Raw genomic sequence first — 20,856 nt, forward strand, 5'->3', positions numbered from 1 at the left:
AGACGCCCTATATGCCATGGCGCACCGCTACATCCGCTTCCCCGTGGACCGGGCCAGCCAGGATGCCTGTGCCGTGGGCTTCTCTGCCATGGCCGGGTTTCCCATGGTCCAGGGCGCGATCGATGGGATGCACGTCGCCGTGCGGCCAGCTGCAGATAACAGGGCCGTGTTCACCAATAGGAAGGGGACCTATTCCATGAATATCCAGGTGGTCTGCGATCACCGCATGATTATCCTGCACGTCTGCGCCCGGTACCCGGGAAGTGTACATGACTCATACGTGTTGTCGCGGTCATCCATCCCCGGCATGTACGAGGGACCCCACCCCCGGCTGAGGGGCTGGTTGCTGGGCGACAGGGGTTACCCATTACGGTCGTGGCTGATGACGCCTGTACAGAGGCCACGCAATGAGGCGGAGAACCGCTACAATGATGCCCATGCAGCGACAAGGGGAGTGATAGGTGCTTTGGCATGCTCAAAATGCGTTTCAGATGCCTGGACCTCTCGGGGGGCACCCTCCAGTATCGGTCAGATAGGGTCGGCTGCATCATTGTGGTGTGCTGCGTCCTGCACAACATAGCCCAGCAGAGGAGCGATGTTCCGCAGGCAGAGGAGGGCGGAGTGGAGGAGCAGCAGGAAGAGGCGCAGTCCTCCCCAGATGAGGGGGATGGAGGCAATGGTTAGGGCAGACGGGCTAGACATGGGCAGGTGGCTGTCCACCGTTACCGGCTGGGCCAGCGGGCACGGGACAGGCTGATAGCCGCCCGCTTCACTGACTAGGGGGCGTGGGAATCAGAGAGTATGGCCACATACCGCACACCATGGCAACACCCGAACACCCTCACCCCCCCCACCCACCCACCCAGCACCCTCACCCCCCCCCAACCACACCCACCCCACCCGTATGCACACCACCCCCCCCATTGCAGATCCACCTGCAGCACAACGGCCGGGCTCACACAGTTGCGGGTGGACGCGTATCTATTGCAGGCCATGGAGGATGATGACAACCCACTCTGCAATGAGCTCCTGGCTCCACATCCTTGGACGATGTCTGACCCATGGCCACAGTACCACCATCCACCCGGACCATCCCTGCATGCGGCTGTGACACTGCAGCGCACGGTCCCGTCCTCTGCCTGGGGGGATGGTCAGGGCGGCCCAGGGGGAAGGGGGCAGACTCACCTGAGGCTGACGTAAGACCACCCCTCACACACACACTGACGTTCAACGTACATGACACCCCCGCACGCTTCGGACAGAGCACAAAGGCAGCTTCTGTAGGTGTGAAAGTGATTTTAACAACGAACAGTGCATACACGTGCCATAGCCCCTAAAACTCGTCTGTGCCCTGCACCCGTGCCAACTTACTCAGTGTCTAATTGTTTGGCCTTACGGGCCCTTTGACTACGTCTACGTGGTGCCCCAGACGGTACAGCAGAACTGGAGGTGGACTCCTGCGATTCCTGCCCTCTGACTCGGGATCCCTTTGGCGGCCGTTTCCTGGGGTGTCCTGGCCTAGATGGGCCAGGCTGCAGCCCGGGTGACTGGGATGGCGAGCTGCCAGCCTGTCCTGCCCGTTGCCCACCCAATGCACCTGGGACGGAAGGGGCGGGGGGTGGAGGGAGTCCGAGGTGCTGCAGTATTCCTGGACCTCCTCTACAGGGGGACCAGGGACGGGCGCCAGCAACTCCTCCTTCCTTGGGGTGCCCAATGGCCCCCAGGCCTCTACATGGGTCGGGGATGCGAACGGATCGGCCATCCGATGCCCCTCCGACACCTGGCTCTGCCAGTCCTGGAGGCCCATGCAAGTATCGACAAGAGTCTGCAGGTTTGCAGCCATGGAGCTCAGGAAGTTGGCCATCCCTGTCTGTGACTGTGCGACGCCGGCTAGCACATGGGCAATGGCGCCGATGCCCTCAGCGATGGCCTGCTGAGACTGGGCCATGGCCTGCAGGGATTGGGCTATTGCCTGCTAAGACTGGGCCACGGCGTTGGGCGCCTCTGCCATCTGCCGCTGGCGCTGGCTCATGGCCTCCTGTGAGAGGGCAGCCATATCCTGGGCCACAGACGCCGCCTGCATGGAAAGCCCCAGGCCTCGCAAACCGCTCCCCATGTCTGACACCGTCGCACCCATTGCCTCCACCGCGGACGCCACCCGTGCGGTGTCGGCCTGGGTGGCACGTATGACCGGCACCACTCCCAGCTCCTGGACGCGGGTGGACTCCTCCAACTGCGACTGCAGCCGCCGCAAGCCGGCCGTCACCCTCTTCGCTCGTCCCAGGTTCGGTGGTTGCATCGGGGCTATGGGTGGGTGTGGTAACTGCAGGAACACGGGATCCATCTGGGCGGCAGATGTTCGCTTGCGCCAGGATGCCCTCTGACCTCCCGGCCCCTCTGCTGCTCCTACCTCCACCTGCTGTACCTGTACGGCTGTGTTGTGCGCACCAGTGAGTGTACCAGATGCCTCATCACTAAAGTGTCCAACCGAGGTGAGTGTGCGATGGTGGAGGGTGTTGGAGACAGCAGTGGCTTTGTGTCGTGCGCATCGTCCGACTCTGAGTCCATGGTACTTTGGGGTTGGGGTTCGTCTCCACCCATCCACTGTGTGTCACTGTCCTGTATTTTTGTTTCCTGGGTAGGGGTGTCCTGGGTAGGGGTGTCCTGGGTAGGGGTGTCCTGGGTAGTGGTTTCGTGGCTCGGCTGCGACGGGGGCCTGTGGCTGCCACCAGAGTCGCTGGGTGGCACACGCCTGCGTCGCCGCACCCGCACGAGACGGGGGCGTCGTCCCCCTATAGCTCCAGGTCTCTCCGTCTCCCATGGTCGCCGTATCCTGCGGGCGTCGCGTGCCAGAGGGTCCCGGTGTCTCCGTATCCCGTGGTTGCCCTGGGGCATCCTGTGGGCGTCGCGTGCCAGAGGGTCCGGGTCTCTCCGTATCCCGTGGTTGCCCTGGGGCATCCTGTGGGCGGTCGGCATCTGCGGGGATGGGTGCCTCGACGTTTGCTCCTGCGATACACAATGAAGCATGTATGGTTAGACACACAGGCGATGATCAGGTGATATGGGGGAGGCGGGATATGGGGAGGGGGGATATGGGGACGGGCTGTGGGTGGCTCACTTGCTGGTGGGCCCCCGACCTCTGCATCGGCAACCTTCCAGTCCTCAGGTCCGCCAGCCAGTTCCAGGGCCCTTTCCTCATGTATGGTGAGTGGCCTCTCATCAGCTGGGCCCCCTCCAGTCCTCTCATGCTCCCTGGTGTTGTGTGCGCGCTTCTCCTGTGGGGGGCGGGTGGGTGGCAGGGGTAAAAGGCAAAAGTGTTAGACAGGTGTATGAATGCACGCCATCGGTTGCGCGTATAGTGCAGGGGTTAGGGTTAGGGTTGGTTTCACCTGGGGGTGTGCCGCACATCGGGCAGGGAGGGGGGGGACTCACCCAGGCTGCCCTGATGGTGTCGTTCACGTTCTTGTGGCACTGGGTGCCTGTCCGTGGTGTCAGAGCCACAGCGCTGACGGCCTCTGCCACCTCCCTCCACAGACGCCGGCTGAGGCTTGGGGCGACCCTGCGGCCGTGTCCGGGGTACAGGGACTCCCTCCTCTCCTCCACTGCGTCCAGGAGCGCCTCGATGTCGCGGTCCTGGAACCTCGGGGCTGCGCGGCGGGCGGTCATCTTGTCGGGTCTTCCGGGGTGGGGGGGGGCGCGTCTTTTGAGCTGTCACGCCGTGCGGCGTCTATGACACCACACAGAGTCACTGTCCATGCCGCCTCTAGCCCATTCGGGGCCGGAGAAGAATTTGCATTGTTTGGGGGGGGGGGGGGGGGGCCGACGCTGGAGTGATCCGCACCGTTTTTGGCGCCGGGTCACGGCCATCGCGCCAGTTTTCGGAGAATCCCGCCCAGATTTCCAATATGCAGGTGTTCTAAGATTGCATCTCATGCTACCCCCCTCCCCTTTCCATGACCCTCCCGTTGTGGCTTTCTCTTTTCAGTGATCAGGCAGTGGTATAGGCAAGTGAACTGCAGGATAAGGGTGGCACGATAGCACAGTGCTTAGCACGGCTGCTTCACAGCTCCAGGGTCCCTGGTTCGGTTCCCGGCTTGGGTCACTGTCTGTGCCGGTCTCCCCGTGTCTCCCCGTGCTGGCGCAGACTCAATGGGCTGAATGGCCTCCTTCTGCATTATAAATTCTATGATTCTAATAGACTGAAGATAATGAAACATCATCACGTGATCATAGGTACAGATGCTAAAATTGTGTGGACTTTAGAGGGTATATCAGAGAATCGCACTGCCAACAAACAGCTGGGCCGGGATTCTCCCCTACCCGGTGGGGCGGGGGGGTCCCGGCGGGATGGAGTGGCGGGAACCACTCCGGCATTGGGCCGCCCCAAAGGTGCGGATTTCTCCACACCTTTAGAGGCCAAGCCCTCACCTTGAGGGGCTAGCCCCGTGCCGGAGTGGTTGGCGTGCCGCCGGCTGGCGAGAAAGGCCTTTGGCGTCACGCCAGCCGGGGCTGAAGGACGGCGGAAGGCCGCGAATGCGCAGGAGCGTCGGCGGCTGCTGATGTCATCCCCGCACATGCGCGGGGGGGGGGGTCACTTCCGCTTCGGCCATCGCGGAGGCAATGGCCGAGGCGGAAGGAAAAGAGTGCCCCCATGGCACAGGCCCACCCATGGATCAGTGGGCCCCGATCGCGGGCCAGGCCACCATGGGGGCACCCCCCGGGGCCAGATCGCCCCATGCCCCCCACAGGATCCCGGAGCCCGCCCGCGCCGTTAGTCCCGCCAGGAAGGGAGGGGGTTGATTCACTCCGGCAGGATGGGCATGACAGCAGCGGGATTTCGGCCCATCACGGGCCGGAGAATCGCCGGGGGGGGGGGGGGGGGGGGGGGGGGGGGGGGGGGGTTGGACTGCCGTGATTCTCGCCCCCGCCAAATTTCTGGTGCCGGAGAATTCAGCGGCCGGCGGGGGTGGGATTCACCTGGCGGGGGGGTCAGAGAATCCCGCCCCGAGTATTCCGGCCATTATCTGGAATTCTTGCTGAAGTAATCCAGAAAACCATACCTGCTGTGATTATGGAAAATTGTTTTGGTGCGGCTAAATATTACAAAAATAATCCAATGTTGTTGCTAAAAGTACAATGCAAATAATTATCCATAGTTCATAAAAGGCCACAGGAGTATAATCACCTGATTTATTAATATATATGAGCATAGTCTTTGAATTGTTTTAAGCATACCATATCTTTCATATAGGTCCTTTCGAGAGCTTCCCAAATAGTTTCCTCTTTGTAATTCCCAAAAGGGTCCAAGTTGTACCTTTGGAAAAGTACAGAATTTAATTACTTGGAGATAAATTCAAGTCAATATTTATATAACTGACTATGGAATTGAAGTAAAGCGCTATTATTTTAAAGGAGGCAGTTTCTTGGTTATCAAGATGCTAAATGTCACAGAAATGGAAACAAAATAGTGCAAGATTTAAAGTGTTACAGTAAAACACTCAAACAAACAAACAGGATATGGGCCTGTTATTGATTACTCATCCTGCCTCCTCAACCAATGAGGTACATTCTCCAGCCCTGTAAGGAGACACTATCAGATATAATACAAACCCAGGTAGATAATACTTTTGAAACACCTGCAAGTTTTCAAATGTATTCAGTGTTCTCTGATTGTAATAAATTCCTATTCATGGATTTGAGTCTTGACGATAATATATGAATATTACAACGTTTCTAGTTTCATTTCAAAAGGGGAAGGAAAGAGTGACACAGCAATCTGAACCTAATTGTTTAATGTTTCCATTGGGGTTTGTGCTGCTCACTTTTTGGTTCCAAAGAGTTCCTCTGAGAAATAAAATTCTGATGCCCTATAATGAGTGGCACGGTACCACTGTGGGTAGCACTGTTTCTTCACAGCTCCAGGGTCCCAGATTCCAGGTTCAATTCCCGGCTGGGTCACTGTCTGTGCGGAGTCTGCACGTTCTCCCCGTGTCTGCATGGGTTTCCTCCAGGTGCTCCGGTTTCCTCCCACAGTCCAAATATGTGCTGGTTAGGTGGATTGGCCATGCTAAATTGACCTGAGTGTCCAAAAATGTTGGGTGGGATTACTAGATTATAGGGATAGGGTGGAGGTGTGTGGGCTTAAGTAGGGTGCTCTTTCCAAGGGCCGGTGCAGACTCGATGGGCCGAATGGCCTCCGTCTGCACTGTAAATTCTATGATACCAAAATCACATAGAATTTCATGTGAACTTTCTACCAAAAAAGTAGCAAGGGTACCTGGCTTTATAATTAGTAAATATTTTTGTTCATTAAATTATGTCTGCATGACAACTGTTTTCTTGACTCATGGTAATTTTTGACTTTCCCTGATATTTCTACTTTCTTGTTCTTAAGTTGGACCGAGTGCACCACAACAGCAGGAACGCTGGTTAGTAGCTCACGTAAAGGTACCAAATGTAGGTCACAAATTCTGCTGTAGGATGGGATACGACCAAAGATCCTGCACTCCAATTGGTTGTACTCTTCGGAGTGGCTGCTTCTAGGTGATATGGATGGAAACCTGGGAACAAGTCTCTCCACATTCAAGGGAAGTCCAATGTGTAGGAAAGGCTCCAAAAGAGGAAACATGAAGCAAGTTGAAAATAAAACAATATTGTATTATGCTGTCAACATCTGCTGAGAATTGTGGAATATATGAAGAGTTCCTACCTCACTGTGCCAACAAACAGAACTGGGTCCTGTGGAATGACTGAAAGTTTACTTCGCAGATCTTCCAAAGCAATAGCGCAAACATCAATGTCGTCAATCAGGATGGTCCCTGTGAGTGGTTCAACGAGTCTGAACAAGGCAACACTCAGTGATGATTTGCCTGCAACAGGAAACTGCTAATATTTTGGAAGGTTCTTTGCGTGTTATCAAAGTGCTATAAATGTAGGCTTCCTTTTTTCATCTACATGCTGCCCCTTAGTGACATAGTCTGAAAACACAACATTAGATTCCACCGGTACCTTCATCCATGCCTTTGTTACCTCTGTATTTTTCCGTGCCGGCTGCTCTCTGTCCTCCCACATTCTACCCTCTGTAAACTTGCAGTCATCCAAATCTTTGCTGCCTGTGTTGTAACTGATTTCAATTCACCAACCACCCTATACTCGCCGATCTACATTTAATTCCTGGTGAAGCAAAGCCTCGATTTTAAATCCCTTGCTTTAATAACCATAGGGCTTCATACATCTCTACCTCTGAGATATCTCTATCTCCTTCAACCAACAACCCTCTGAGATATCTGCGCTCACCTCATTCTGGCCTCTTGAGCACCGCTGACTTGAATTGCTCCACCATTGATCGGTACCCTCAGCTTTCTAGGCCCTAAGCTCCAGATTTCCCTCCCTAAATCTCTCAATCTCGCTTCCTATCTTTCCTCCTTTTGTTTAAATATAAATTTAGAGTACCCAATTCCTTTTTTTCCCAAAGGGGCAATTTAGTATGGCCAATCCACCTGTCCTGCACATCTTTGGGTTGTAGGAATGAGACCCACAGACTTCCAGACACAGGAAGAATGTGCAAACTCCACACGGAGAGTGACCCGGGTCCTCGATGCCATGAGGCAGCAGTGCTAACCACTGAGCCACCATGCCGCCTCCTTCTTTCCTCCTTTAAGATATTCCTTGAAACCTCTGTTTTGTTATGGGCCCTAATACCTTTCCTTTGGCTCTGTCAAACTTTATTTGGTAACATTCCTGTGAAATGGCTGAGACGGTACATGAATGCACCTTTTTGGTATTGTGAACCAAGATTTCAGGAATATTATAATAGGAAAAAAGAACAAACTCAGATTTACACAGCGTCCTTCACAATATCCCAAATGCTTTACAGTTAATTAAGTACTGCTGAAGTGTAGTCACTGTTATGATATTGGAAATGTAGCAATCAGTATGTTCACAATAAGGTTCCACAAATAGTAATATGATAATGACCAGATGATCTGTTTCCTTTTAGAGACATGAGGGATAAATATTTACTGTCTGCGTGGAGTTTGCACTTTCTCTTGTGCCTCCAATGGGTTTCCTCCAGGTTCTCTGGTTACAGCCCACAGTCCATAGATGTGAAGGTTAGGCGGATTGACCATAATCAATGCACAGGTTTATGAGGATAGAGTGGCAGAGTGGGCTGAGGTAAACTTCTCTTTTGGAGGGTTGGTGCAGACTGAATGGCTTCCTTCTGGACTGCAGTGATTCTATGGATTCAGTGAAAGGTATGACATCTTTTACATCCACCTTCGAAGGCAGATTTTTTAGCATAATTTGTAAATTGTACCTTACCTAAACTTATCAGTGAATACTTCATCTGAACTCTTATTCTAGGAATCTTCTTCAATCTCAAGCTTCTCTTGGGGATGCTTTGAATTGTTTGATATTGCAGTTTTGCACTGGTGACATCTTCCCTCCTCTGCACCCTCCCAAAGCCCACATCCCCACTGCCCATATCCCCACTGCCCATATTCTCATAAAGGCAAAATGAAAATGCTGCAAAATCTCAGCTACTTTGACAAAGGGTCATCTGGACTCGAAACGTTAGCTCTTTTATCTCCCTACAGATGCTGCCAGACCTGCTGAGATTGCCTAGCATTTTCCTTTTGGTTTCAGATTCCAGCATCTGCAGCAATTTGCTTTTTTCCCATAAAGGCAAACTAACTAATTTAATAAATGTAGAGCAAGGGGAAGTTTAGTGTTGCTATTTGTTGCTCTTGTTTCTGCAGCTTTGAACTACCACAAATCATTGCTGGAGTCAGTGGGAACCAGAATGTTAGCTTCGAAGGTGTCACAACTGAAGGGGAAATAGAGAATAAAAATAAGAGAACAACATCATCCTCAGAGCAACAAAGGAGGCAAGTGTGAGAAGGGAAGTGGTCCATGCAGGAAATGAAATGAAAATCGCTTATTGTCACAAGCATGCTTCAAATGAAGTTACTGTGAAAAGCCCCTAGTCGCCACATTCCGGCACCTGTTCGGGGAGGCTGGTACGGGAATTGAACCGTGCTGCTGGCCTGCCTTGGTCTGCTTTAAAAGCCAGCTATTTAGCCCAGTGTGCTAAACCAGCTCCAAATCAGGACTGAGGGTATTGTACCTTAATGCGTGCAGTATACGGAACAAGGTAAATGAATTTGTTGCGCACATTGAAATTGGCCGGTGTGATGTTGTGGGCATCACAGAGACGTGGCTACAAGGGGATCAAGGCTGGGATCTAAATATACAAGGATATGTTTCCTATCGGAAAAGACAGGCAGATGGGCAAAGGGGACCCTTAGTAAGGAATGACGTTAAATCTATAGCAAGGAGCGATATAGGATCAGAAGGCATAGAATCTGTGTGGGTAGAGATGAGAAATCACAAAGGTAAAAAGACCCTGATGGGAGTTATGTACAGGCCCCCTAGCAGGAGTCAGGATGTGGGGCAGAAAATAAATCAGAAGATCGAGAAAGCATGTAAAAAAAGGCAATATCACAATAATCATGGGGGACTTCAATGTGCACGTGAACTGGGAAAGTCAGGTTGGTAGTGGATCCCAAGAAAAGGAATTTGTGATTTTTTGGGGGGAGCAGCTTGTGACAGAGCCTGCTATGGAACAGGCAATTCTGGATTTGATGATGTGTAACAAGGCAGACTTGATGAGGGAACTTAAGGTGAAGGAATCCTTCGGGAGCAGTGACCACAATATGATAGAATTTACCCTGCTGTTTGAGAGGGGGAACCTGGAATCAGATGTAACGGTATTACAATTAAATAAGGGTAACGACAAAGACACGAGGGAGGAGCTGGCCAGAGTTGATTGGAAAAGGAACCTAGCAGGGAAGACAGTGGAACAGCAATGGCAGGAAATTTTGTGGGTTATTCAGGAGGCACAACAGAAATTCATCACAAGGAGGAGGAAACATGCTAAGGGGAGGACAAGGCATCCATGGTTGATGAGGGAAGTCAAGGATAGCATAAAAGAAAAACAAAAAGCATACAAAGTGGCGAGTATTAGTGGGAAATCCTTTAAAAGCAAACAAAGGACAACTAAAAAAGCAATAAGGGGAGAGAAGATGAAATATGACTGCAAGCTAGCTAGTAATATAAAAGAAAATATAAAAGGTAAGAGAGAGGCAAAAATAGACATTAGGCTACTGGAAGATATGGCTGGAGCGGTAATAGGAAACAAAGAAATGGCAGAGAAACTGAATAGTTACTTTGCATCAGTCTTCACAGTGGAAGACACCAGTGGGATGCCAGAGCTCCAGGAGAATCAGGGAGCAGAAGTGAATGCAGTGGCCATCACTAAGGAGAATGTTCTGGGGAAACTGAAAGGTCTGAAGGTGGATAAATGACCTGGACCAGGTGGACTACACCCCAGGGTTCTAAAAGAGATAGCTGAGGAGGCGATTGTGGAGGCATTGGTGGTGATCTTTCAGGAATCACTGGAGGCAGGAAGGGTCCCAGAGGACTGGAAAGTGGCTAATGTAACACCCCTGTTTAAGAAGGGAGGGAGTCAGAAGACAGGAAATTATAGGCCGGTTAGCCTGACTTCGGTCATTGGTAAGATTTTCGAATCCATTATTAAAGATGAGATCGCGGAGTACTTGGAAGTGCATGATAAAATAGGATTGAGCCAGCATGACTTTGGCAACGGGAGGTCATATCTGACAAATCTGTTAGAGTTCTTTGAGGAGGTAACAAGGAAGTTAGACAAAGGAGAACCAGCGGACGTGATTTATTTAGATTTCCAGAAGGCATATGACAAGGTGCCGCATAGGAGACTGTTAAATAAGTTAAGAGCCCATGGTGTTAAGGGTAAGATCCTGGCCTGGATTGGCTGACTGGCAGAAGGCAGAGAGTGGGGATAAAGGGGTTTTATTCAGGATGGCAGCCGGTGACTAGTGATGTGCCTCAGGAGTCTGTGCTGGGACCATAACTTTTCACAATTTACATTAATGATCTGGAAGAAGGAACTGAAGGCACTGTTGCTAATTTTCCAGATGATACAAAGATCTGTAGAGGGACAGGTAGTATTGAGGAAGCAAGGGGGCTGCAGAAAGATTTGGACAGGATTGGGGAGTGGACAGTGAAGTGGCAGATTGGATTGGATTGGATTGGATTTGTTTATTGTCACGTGTACCGAGGTACAGTGAAAAGTATTTTTCTGCGGGCAGCTCAACAGATCATTAAGTACATGAGGAGAAAAGGAAATAAAAGAAAATACATAATAGGGCAACACAACATATACAATGTAAATACAATGAAATACAATGTGGAAAAGTGTGAGGTTATGCACTTTGGAAGGAGGAATGGCGGCATAGACTATTTTCTAAATGGGGAAATGTTTAGGAAATCAGAAGCACAAAGGGACTTGGAAGTCATGATTCTCTTAAGGTTAACGTGTGATGCACGATCAATCACTACTGAAGCAAGATTGTAGTCCAATTGAATGCTTTAATGAACAAGAAGTTACTTCAGCAGCTCCGGTACAGAATGACTCCTGTGGGTGAAACACAGACTCTTATGTTCCGCCTGCTGGGCGGAACCAGCAGGCAGGTTCCACCACTCATACTACAGTATAAGGTACATCCCACTGAGGTACCACGATACTCCTTATATAGCCTACCACAACGTGCTGGTTCAGTCGGCAGTTAGGAAGGCAAATGCAATGTTAGCATTCATGTCAAGAGGGCTAGAATACAAGACAAGGGATGAACTTCTGAGGCTGTATAAGGCCCTGGTCAGACCCCATTTAGAGTACTGGGAGCTGTTTTGGGCCCCATATCCAAAGACAGATATGCTGGCCTTGGAAAGGGCCCAGAGGAGGTTCACAAGAATGATCCCTGGATTCGTATGAGGAACCGTTGAGGACTCTGGGTCTGTACTCGTTGGAGTTTAGAAGGATGAGGGGGGTTCTTATTGAATCTTACAGGATACTGTGAGTTCACATGATCTTTCCACTTGTAGGAAAAACTAGAACCGGAGGACACAATCTCAGACTGAAGGGACAATCCTTTAAAACAGAGATGAGGAGGAATTTCTCCAGCCAGAGGGTATTGAATATGTGGAACTCTTTGTCGCAGAAGGCTGTAGAGACCAAGGGCGTCATTCTCCGCCGGCGGGAGTCTCTGTTTTGCCGGCGCCCGGGGGTTTCCCGACGGCGTGGGGCTGCCCCACAATGGGAAACCCCATTGACCGGCCGGTGTTACGAAGACTCCCGCCGGCGGGTCGGGGCAGAAATGTGGCGGGGCGGGATGGAGAATTTCGCTCCAGATCACTGAGTGTCTTTAAGACAGAGATAGATAGGTTTTTGATTAATAAGGGGATCAGGGATTATGGAGAGAAGGCTGGAAAATGGGGATGAGAAAAATATCAGTCATTATTGAATGGCGGAGCAGACTCGATGGACCAAGTGACCTAATTCTGCTCCTATGTCTTATCATAGATTATCATATATTTTACAGTGCAAAAGGAGGCCATTCGGCCCATCGAGTCTGCACCGGCTCTTGGAAGGAGCACCCCACCCAAGGTCAACACCTCCACCCTATCCCCATAACCCAGTAACCCCACCCAACACTAAGGGCAATTTTGGACACTAAGGGCAATTTATCATGGCCAATCCACCTAACCTGCACATCTTTGGACTGTGGGAGGAAACCGGAGCACCCGGTGGAAACCCACGCACACACTGGGAGGATGTGCAGACTCCGCACAGACAGTGACCCAAGCCGGAATCGGTCTTATAGTGGTCTTATAGTGTGGAGTCATATACTGTACTTTCTTGGAACCCAAGTTACTCACATGTGAACATTCGTCATGGGCTTTTGTTTAATACTTGCCAACCGAAAAACCTTTGTAATCCATTCTGATAATGATATTAATTGTGCTGAAAAGGATTTTACGAAGACTAGCAGAACACTGATTGTATTGCTCATGTGTAGAATAGGGATCTGGAACATGCTTGTGATGTTTAGCTTTTTGTCAGTTTTATTGCTTCAGGCCAATCCATCAAATAGACAAAATCAAGTCACTTTAATTATTTATAAACTACTGAAATCAATCAGAGATACTTGTTTGCAAATTTCAGGATTCAGATCAGTGACCGGCTCTCTTATTTTTAAATAAACTTTTGTATTTGTAAGAGTGTGAGTTCTGGTAAGCCAGAGACATGGCTAAAGTCAACACTAGGAGCGAGGTATCACTGCTTGGAAAATATTCGGGCAGGATGAGCTAGGAAAAGGGGATGGGTTACATTCCATTACAGCATTAAAACCTAGGAATAATGGAAGCGATGCTGTGAAACCTAAATCTCTTTGAATACAGTGAAGGAATAAGAACAGAAATGCTAACTCTATTTAGAATATATTATGGAGTCCTAAACAGTATAAAGAAAAATGGGACACAGATATGAAGATAAATGAGAGAAAGAAACTGCAGGCATGTTGGGGTAATAATAGGAAACTTTAACCCAAATCTAACTTTGGATAATTAGAGTAACGACAGTGGCAAATAAGGAATGGGGTTTCTACAACATGTCCAAAACTGTATTCTGGATCATTGTGTTTTTAGACAAACATGGAATGAAACAATGTTGGGTCTCATTCCAGAAAGTAAAATGGGCCACCTAAACAACGTAGGCTTTTGTGAACACACGGGAACAGTGAGTATAATATAATTATTCACTACTGTTTCCCACATAACTGCATCTCTTATTATAACCTCTGACTAGTCAAGGCAGATATTTTGCTATTTCATTTATTGATGTATTCTATTGTCATAATCAAGAGCTGTTTTTCAAATGTCTTACCTGATCCAGTTCTTCCAACAATTCCGATTTTCTCCTGAGCTTCTATATTTAAATGCAATCCTTTAAGGACTATTGGAGTGTTTTCTCTGTATTTCATCTGATAATTCTTAAATGCTATTGCACCACGATTAGGCCATTCCTTGGAAACAGTTGCATTTTTAACGTGAAATGGGGCTTCTGAAACACACGTCTGATAGAAATATATAATTGTAAATAACTGTGAAGCAAAAGTATTTCAGTCAATTAGGATTCAGAATGCATGTGTGTCCTTATGTGCTTACCAGTACATATTCCAATATTCGTTCTACAGATATGAATCTGGCTTCTGTTTCAATTTCCATTCTTGTGCAGAGTTCGCATAATCCTGTCAGCTGTAAGCAATGAACACATTGAATTCAGTACTGCGCATAGTGTTAATATACGATGAACAATCGCGGAACAAAGACACTTTACAGCCTTCTGGACTCAGCATTGTGCTTCACAATTTCTGACCACGTTCTCTGCCACAATTTATGTTTACATTTCCTTTGCAGGTTTCAGTTTTATTCTTGTTTTTTCTTTTGTCTCTGCTGTACATTATTCTGCCACTCCCGCCTCCTCTGGACAGATCTTTTCATTTTTTACTTATCGCATTGGTCTTGTACCAACAATCCTTTTATCATCTAATCAATCCTGTTGTCTATCCTATCACGGATCTTCTCTTTTGTTCTCTTTCCACCCTCCTCCATTTCACTTGATTAAACCTGTCACATTTTCCCAATGAAACATTATTGACCTGAAATGTTGGCCGGGATTTTCAATTCCTTATAGGACTTGATTTGAAACTTGCATTGCTAGAGTATGGCATGTCATGTTACTGCCTCTGGATAGCAATGCAGTTATCAAAGGGACACTGGGAGTTGGGAATGGGGAACCAGTTCATCTTCGGTGAATGCTCACTAAGTTCCTTGAGGAACTTGTTAACAGGCCAGAGATGGCAAGAAAGGAACTTTACAAAGAAGAAATTGTTAAACCCAAACAGTCTGTTGTACATTAATAAACAGCTGTCGGGATTAAAATGAGCAGAAGTTAAAGATTTTTTTACGGTTAATAATTTCGGACACTGAGGGATCTTCTGCCAGAACATATACTTTAACTTCCATTTGGCCACTTTCATGCCAGCAAGCTGTTGGCAGTGGCAGACCTACATTTTTGGGGCCCTGAAGCTTGAACTGTTATGGGGGCCCCTTCACAACCAGCAACGAGGTCTGGGTCACCACTGTTATCTTCTTCAATGGGGTTGTTCCACGACAGATCACCACAAGTTTTTAAAAATGTTACCACTTCATCTCAGATTTTGATTAAAATTGCTGGATTATCTCACATGTCAAAGTCACTCGTGTGAATAAACATTTTCTATGCCTAATAGTTTTCGAGTTATGGGGGGATGAAAATTAGGAAATGTTATGTACATGCATGATACATCATAGAATGGTGAAATAAAACATAGAAAAGACCACAGTCAATATAATCTTTTATTTTAGACACCTATGAGAATACATACTACATGAAGCACATTTTACAAAATACTCTTTTTTCTGTTTTTTCCAGCAACATAATCACGTACAGTTTTGTCATATGAGAGCTTCCTTGCAATGTAATTTTCTAGAGACAATATGCATCAAGAATTTAAGCGCTCTTCAGTCACGGTAGACCAAAATTTGTTCTTTATAAAGGATAGCTTTGAAAAATCCCTTTCTGCTTCACAGCTCGTTTATAGGCATTGTCAAGTACAGCTTAAGCGCAGTAGTAATATTGGAAAACACTTTAATTAGGTGTTGCTCACAAATAAGCTGAAGAACTTCTGCGCATTGCATTTTAGATGGCGTGTTTTCTTCTGTGTTCTGGGATTTCCTAAGGTGCATATATTCTTTGAACTGATAACAGTCGTTTACTAATTTGTGGTCAATATCATCTTTGTAATACGATATTATAAGTTTAATACAGTCCTCATCAATTTCAGAATTGTTCACCAATTCTGAGAGGAACTTGAACCTTTTCGCAATCTGCTCATATGGGTCAACCTCTTGCGTAACTGGATTATCAAGCAGTCATTGTGTTGATATAGAACTTCTATCCTAAATTTGTCAGCTCCTCTCGAAGAAACAATACCACTTGTTCCATCTGAAAATGTCCTTGTAACAATGTGTTTGGAAGCATCAGAATAGCTTGAGGTGATATCGTCACACAAACCTTTTGCTTCTGATTCACAGTGTGCAATCCTATCGGCTGACTTTTCTCTGAATTCTTTAACAAATAAAAGTAAAGATGATAGCAGAAGATAACCTTTAAATACATCAAAACCAGGGGTTTGGAGTTTCTTACTTGTTTTGTCGAAATGCTCCAGCACTTCTTCCCAAACAACTGTTAAAATAGCATATTCCAGCTTTACCAACTTGCGGTATAAATTCTTTGCATCTTGTTTACATTCAGGCTTCTCTTCTGAGTCTTCAGAAATATGTTTGAGAGTTTGTAAAATACCCATATATCCATTTTTAATTGCCCGGACTGCTTCAATGTGCAGACCAGCTAGTTACACTTAAGTTCTTTAGAGAAAAATGTAGATTGCCCTGTGTGTTTAAAATCCCCCATCTTCGTGGAGATCCAGAAAAGAAAACATACAGCTCCTGCAAAATGCCAAAATAGTCAACAACTTCAGGTACAGTAGACACTGCCTTTTCTCCAACAAGGTTAAGTGAATGGGCTGCACATGGTACATAGTCTGTGTACCTGTGAATGTTTTTAAAGAGTGCTTGCAGCCCTTTTTCCGAGCCCTTCACATTAGATGCATTATCGTAGGACTGACCACGGATATTTTCAAGTGAAAGCTTATGTTCACCTAGGACTTGTTGTATTTTTAAAAACTATATATTTTATTAAAGTTTTCAAACACAATTTTTCCCCTTACAAATCAACAAAAACGGTAACGTGATAACTGATATATAACATTGTTTAAATAATATAGTAAACTAACCAAATAACACGAAGTAATGCTCCCCCAGCCCCTCTCCCCATCTAGAACACAAACAATTTCCCCCCCCCCTCCCCTTCCCCCCCCTCCCCCCCCCCCCCCCCCACCCCGGGCTGCTGCTGCTGGCTATCTATCTTCCCCCTAGCGTTCCGCTAGATAGTCGAGGAACGGTTGCCACCGCCTGGTGAACCCTTGAGCCGATCCTTTCAGCGCAAACTTCATCCACTCCAGTTTTATGAACCCCGCCATATCATTTATCCAGGCCTCCACGCTGGGGGGTTTCGCTTCCTTCCACATGAGTAAAATCCTACGCCGGGCTACTAGGGATGCAAAGGCTACAATATCGGCCTCTTTCGCCTCCTGCACTCCCGGCTCATCCGCTACCCCAAATATAGCTAACCCCCAGCTTGGCTTGACCCGGACCTTCACCACCTTCGAGATCACTCCCGCCACTCCCCTCCAATACCCCTCCAGTGCCGGACACGACCAAAACATATGTGTGGTTCGCCGGGCTTCCCCCGCCCCTCCCGCATTTGTCCTCCACTCCGAAGAACCTGCTCAACCTCGCTCCAGTTATGTGTGCTCTATGTAGCACCTTAAATTGGACCAGGCTAAGCCTGGCACACGAGGAGGAGGAATTTACCCTACTTAGGGCATCAGCCCACAAACCCTCCTCAATCTCCTCCCCGAGCTCTTCTTCCCATTTTCCCTTCAGTTCTTCTACCAGCTCCTCCCCTTCTTCTCTCATCTCCCGGTATATCTCGGACACTTTGCCCTCCCCGACCCACACCCCCGAAAGCACCCTGTCCTGGATCCCTTGTGTCGGGAGCAGCGGAAATTCCCTCACCAGTTGTCTCGTGAATGCTCTCACCTGATTTTCCCTAAAGATATTTCCCAGGGGCAGCTCATACTTTTCCTCTAGCGCTTCCAAACTCGCAAACGTCCCATCTATAAATAAGTCTCCCACTCTCCTGATTCCTGCCCGGTGCCAGCTCTGGAACCCTCCGTCCAGCCTCCCTGGGGCAAACCTATGGTTGTTCCTGATCAGGGACCACACCGAGGCTCCCAACACACCCCTCTGTCGCCTCCATTGCCCCCAGATATTTAATGTTGCCGCCACCACTGGGTTCGTGGTAAACCTTTTCGGGGAGAGCGGTAATGGCGCCGTCACCAGCGCTTTTAAGTTCGTTCCTTTGCAGGACACCATCTCCAGCCTTTTCCACGCCACCCCCTCTCCCTCTATCATCCATTTATGGATCATCGCCACATTGGCGGCCCAGTAGTAGTCGCCCAAATTCGGCAACGCCAGTCCCCCTCTGTCTCTGCTACGTTGTAGGAACCCCCTCCTTACCCTCGGGGCCTTCCCTGCCCACACGAAGCTCATGATGCTCCTATCTATTTTTTTGAAAAAGGCCTTAGTGATCAATATAGGGAGACATTGGAACACAAATAGGAACCTCGGGAGGACCATCATCTTAATCGCCTGCACTCTGCCCGCCAGTGACAGCGGCTGTATGTCCCACCTTTTGAAATCCTCTTCCATTTGTTCCACCAGCCGAGTCAGATTGAGTCTGTGTAAGGTTCCCCAGCTCCTGGCTATCTGAATCCCCAGGTATCGGAAGTTTCTTTCCACTCTCCTTAGCGGCAGGCCATCTATCCCTCTACTCAGGTCCCCAGGGTGTATCACGAAAAGCTCACTCTTCCCCATGTTAAGCCTATATCCCGAGAAATCTCCAAACTCCCTCAATATCTGCATGACCTCTGTCATCCCCTCCACTGGATCCGCCACATACAGCAGTAGGTCATCCGCGTAGAGTGACACTCGGTGTTCCTCTCCCCCTCTAACCACCCCTCTCCATTTCCTGGAGTCTCTCAGCGCTATGGGCAGTGGTTCAATTGCCAGTGCGAACAGTAATGGGGATAGCGGGTATCCCTGTCTTGTTCCCCTGTGTAGTTGAAAATACTCCGACCTTTGCTGATTTGTGACTACACTTGCCATTGGGGCCCCATAGAGGAGTTTAACCCAGCTGACAAACCCCTCCCCGAACCCGAACCTCCTCAGCACCTCCCATAGATACTCCCACTCTACCCTATCAAATGCCTTCTCTGCATCCATTGCCGCCACTATCTCTGCCTCCCCCTCTGCTGGGGGCATCATTATCACCCCCAATAGCCGTCGCACGTTGACATTCAATTGTCTCCCCTTTACGAACCCTGTCTGGTCTTCGTGCACCATCCCCGGGACACAATCCTCTATCCTCATTGCCAGCACCTTTGCCAGCAACTTGGCGTCCACATTTAGGAGTGAGATAGGCCTATAGGACCCGCATTGCAGCGGGTCTTTATCTCGCTTCAAGATTAGTGATATCGTCGTCTCCGCCATTGTCGGGGGTAGGGTCCCCCCTTCTCTGGCCTCGTTAAAGGTTCTTACCAGCAGCGGGGCCAACAAGTTCACATATTTTCTATAAAATTCCACCGGGAACCCATCTGGTCCCGGGGCCTTCCCTGCCTGCATGTTCCCCAGCCCTTTGGTCACCTCATCCACCTCAATTGGCGCCCCCAGGCCCTCCACCTCCTGCTCCTCCACCTTCGGGAAACTTAGTTGGTCCAGGAACTGCGGCATCCCCTCTTTTCCCTCCGGGGGTTGGGACCTATATAACCTCTCATAAAAGGTCTTAAACACCTAATTTATCTTCCCTGCTCTCCGCACCGTGGCTCCCGTTTCATCACTAACTCCCCCTATCTCCCTCGCCGCTGTCCTCTTTCGAAGCTGGTGGGCCAACAGGCGACTCGCCTTTTCCCCATATTCATATCTCATCCCATGTGCCTTCCTCCACTGTGCCTCTGCCCTCCCTGTGGTCAGCAGGTCAAACTCCGTCTGGAGTCGTCGCCTCTCCCTGTATAGTCCTTCATCCGGGGCCTCAGCATATTTTTTATCTACCCTCAGAATCTCTCCCAGTAATCTTTCCCTTTCTTTGGCCTCTGTTTTCCCCTTGTGAGCCCTGATGGAGATCAACTCTCCCCTGACCACCGCCTTCAGTGCTTCCCATACTACCCCCACTCGGACCTCCCCATCATCGTTGGCCTCCAGGTACCTTTCGATACATCCCCGCACCCTTCCGCAGACTCCCTCATCCGCCAATAATCCCACATCCAGTCGCCAGAGTGGACGCTGCTCCCTCTCCTCTCCTAGTTCCAGATCCACCCAGTGTGGGGCATGGTCTGAAACAGCTATGGCTGAGTACTCAGTTCCTTCCACCCTCGAAATCAGTGACCTTCCCAAAACGAAGAAATCTATCCGGGAGTATACCTTATGGACATGGGAGAAAAAGGAGAACTCTTTGGCCAGCGGCCTAGCAAATCGCCATGGATCCACTCCCCCCATTTGGTCCATAAACCCCCTAAGCACCTTGGCCGCTGCCGGCCTTCTTCCGGTCCTAGATCTAGATCTATCTAACCCTGGGTCCAGCACGGTGTTGAAGTACCCCCCCGCTAGTACCAGGTTTCCTACCTCCAGGTCCGGGATACGTCCCAGCATCCGCTTCATAAATCCCGCATCATCCCAATTCGGGGCATATACATTAACCAACACGACCTCCATTCCCTGCAGTCTGCCACTCACCATCACATATCTGCCACCGCTGTCCGCTACAATGTTCCTAGCCTCGAACGACACCCGTTTCCCCACCAATACGGCCACCCCTCTATTCTTTGCGTCCAACCCTGAGTGGAACACCTGTCCCACCCATCCTTTCCTTAACCTAACCTGGTCCGCCACCTTCAGATGCGTCTCTTGGAGCATGGCCACGTCTGCCTTCAGTCCTTTTAAGTGCGCGAACACTCGGGCCCTCTTAATCGGCCCATTTAGGCCTCTCCCGTTCCACGTGATCAGCCGGACTGGGGGGCTGCCCGCCTCCCTCCCCTGTCGACTAGTCGTCACCCTCTCTGGGCCAGTCCCACGTCCCGGTTCCGTGCACCCACCCGTCCCCCAGGCGGTGCATTCCCGCCCCGCCCACCTTTTCTC

The 20,856-nt window shown here is 49.3% G+C and overlaps 1 protein-coding gene across 1 annotated transcript in view; it reads right to left on the minus strand.

The window, feature by feature from the left end:
* The window catches only part of LOC140430223 (ATP-binding cassette sub-family C member 12-like), a 244,029-nt gene that overhangs the window by 9,724 nt on the left and 213,449 nt on the right, over nucleotides 1-20,856 (minus strand). Inside the window, exons 21-24 of the mRNA XM_072517656.1 lie at nucleotides 14,104-14,193; nucleotides 13,823-14,012; nucleotides 6,710-6,869; nucleotides 5,236-5,314 (exon numbers count right to left, since the gene is read on the minus strand). Coding sequence (XP_072373757.1) covers nucleotides 5,236-5,314; nucleotides 6,710-6,869; nucleotides 13,823-14,012; nucleotides 14,104-14,193 — 519 coding nt within the window. The remainder of the gene's footprint in view (nucleotides 1-5,235; nucleotides 5,315-6,709; nucleotides 6,870-13,822; nucleotides 14,013-14,103; nucleotides 14,194-20,856) is intronic.

Source organism: Scyliorhinus torazame, chromosome 10, assembly GCF_047496885.1.
Source record: "Scyliorhinus torazame isolate Kashiwa2021f chromosome 10, sScyTor2.1, whole genome shotgun sequence".
Classification (NCBI taxonomy): Eukaryota; Metazoa; Chordata; class Chondrichthyes; order Carcharhiniformes; family Scyliorhinidae; genus Scyliorhinus; species Scyliorhinus torazame.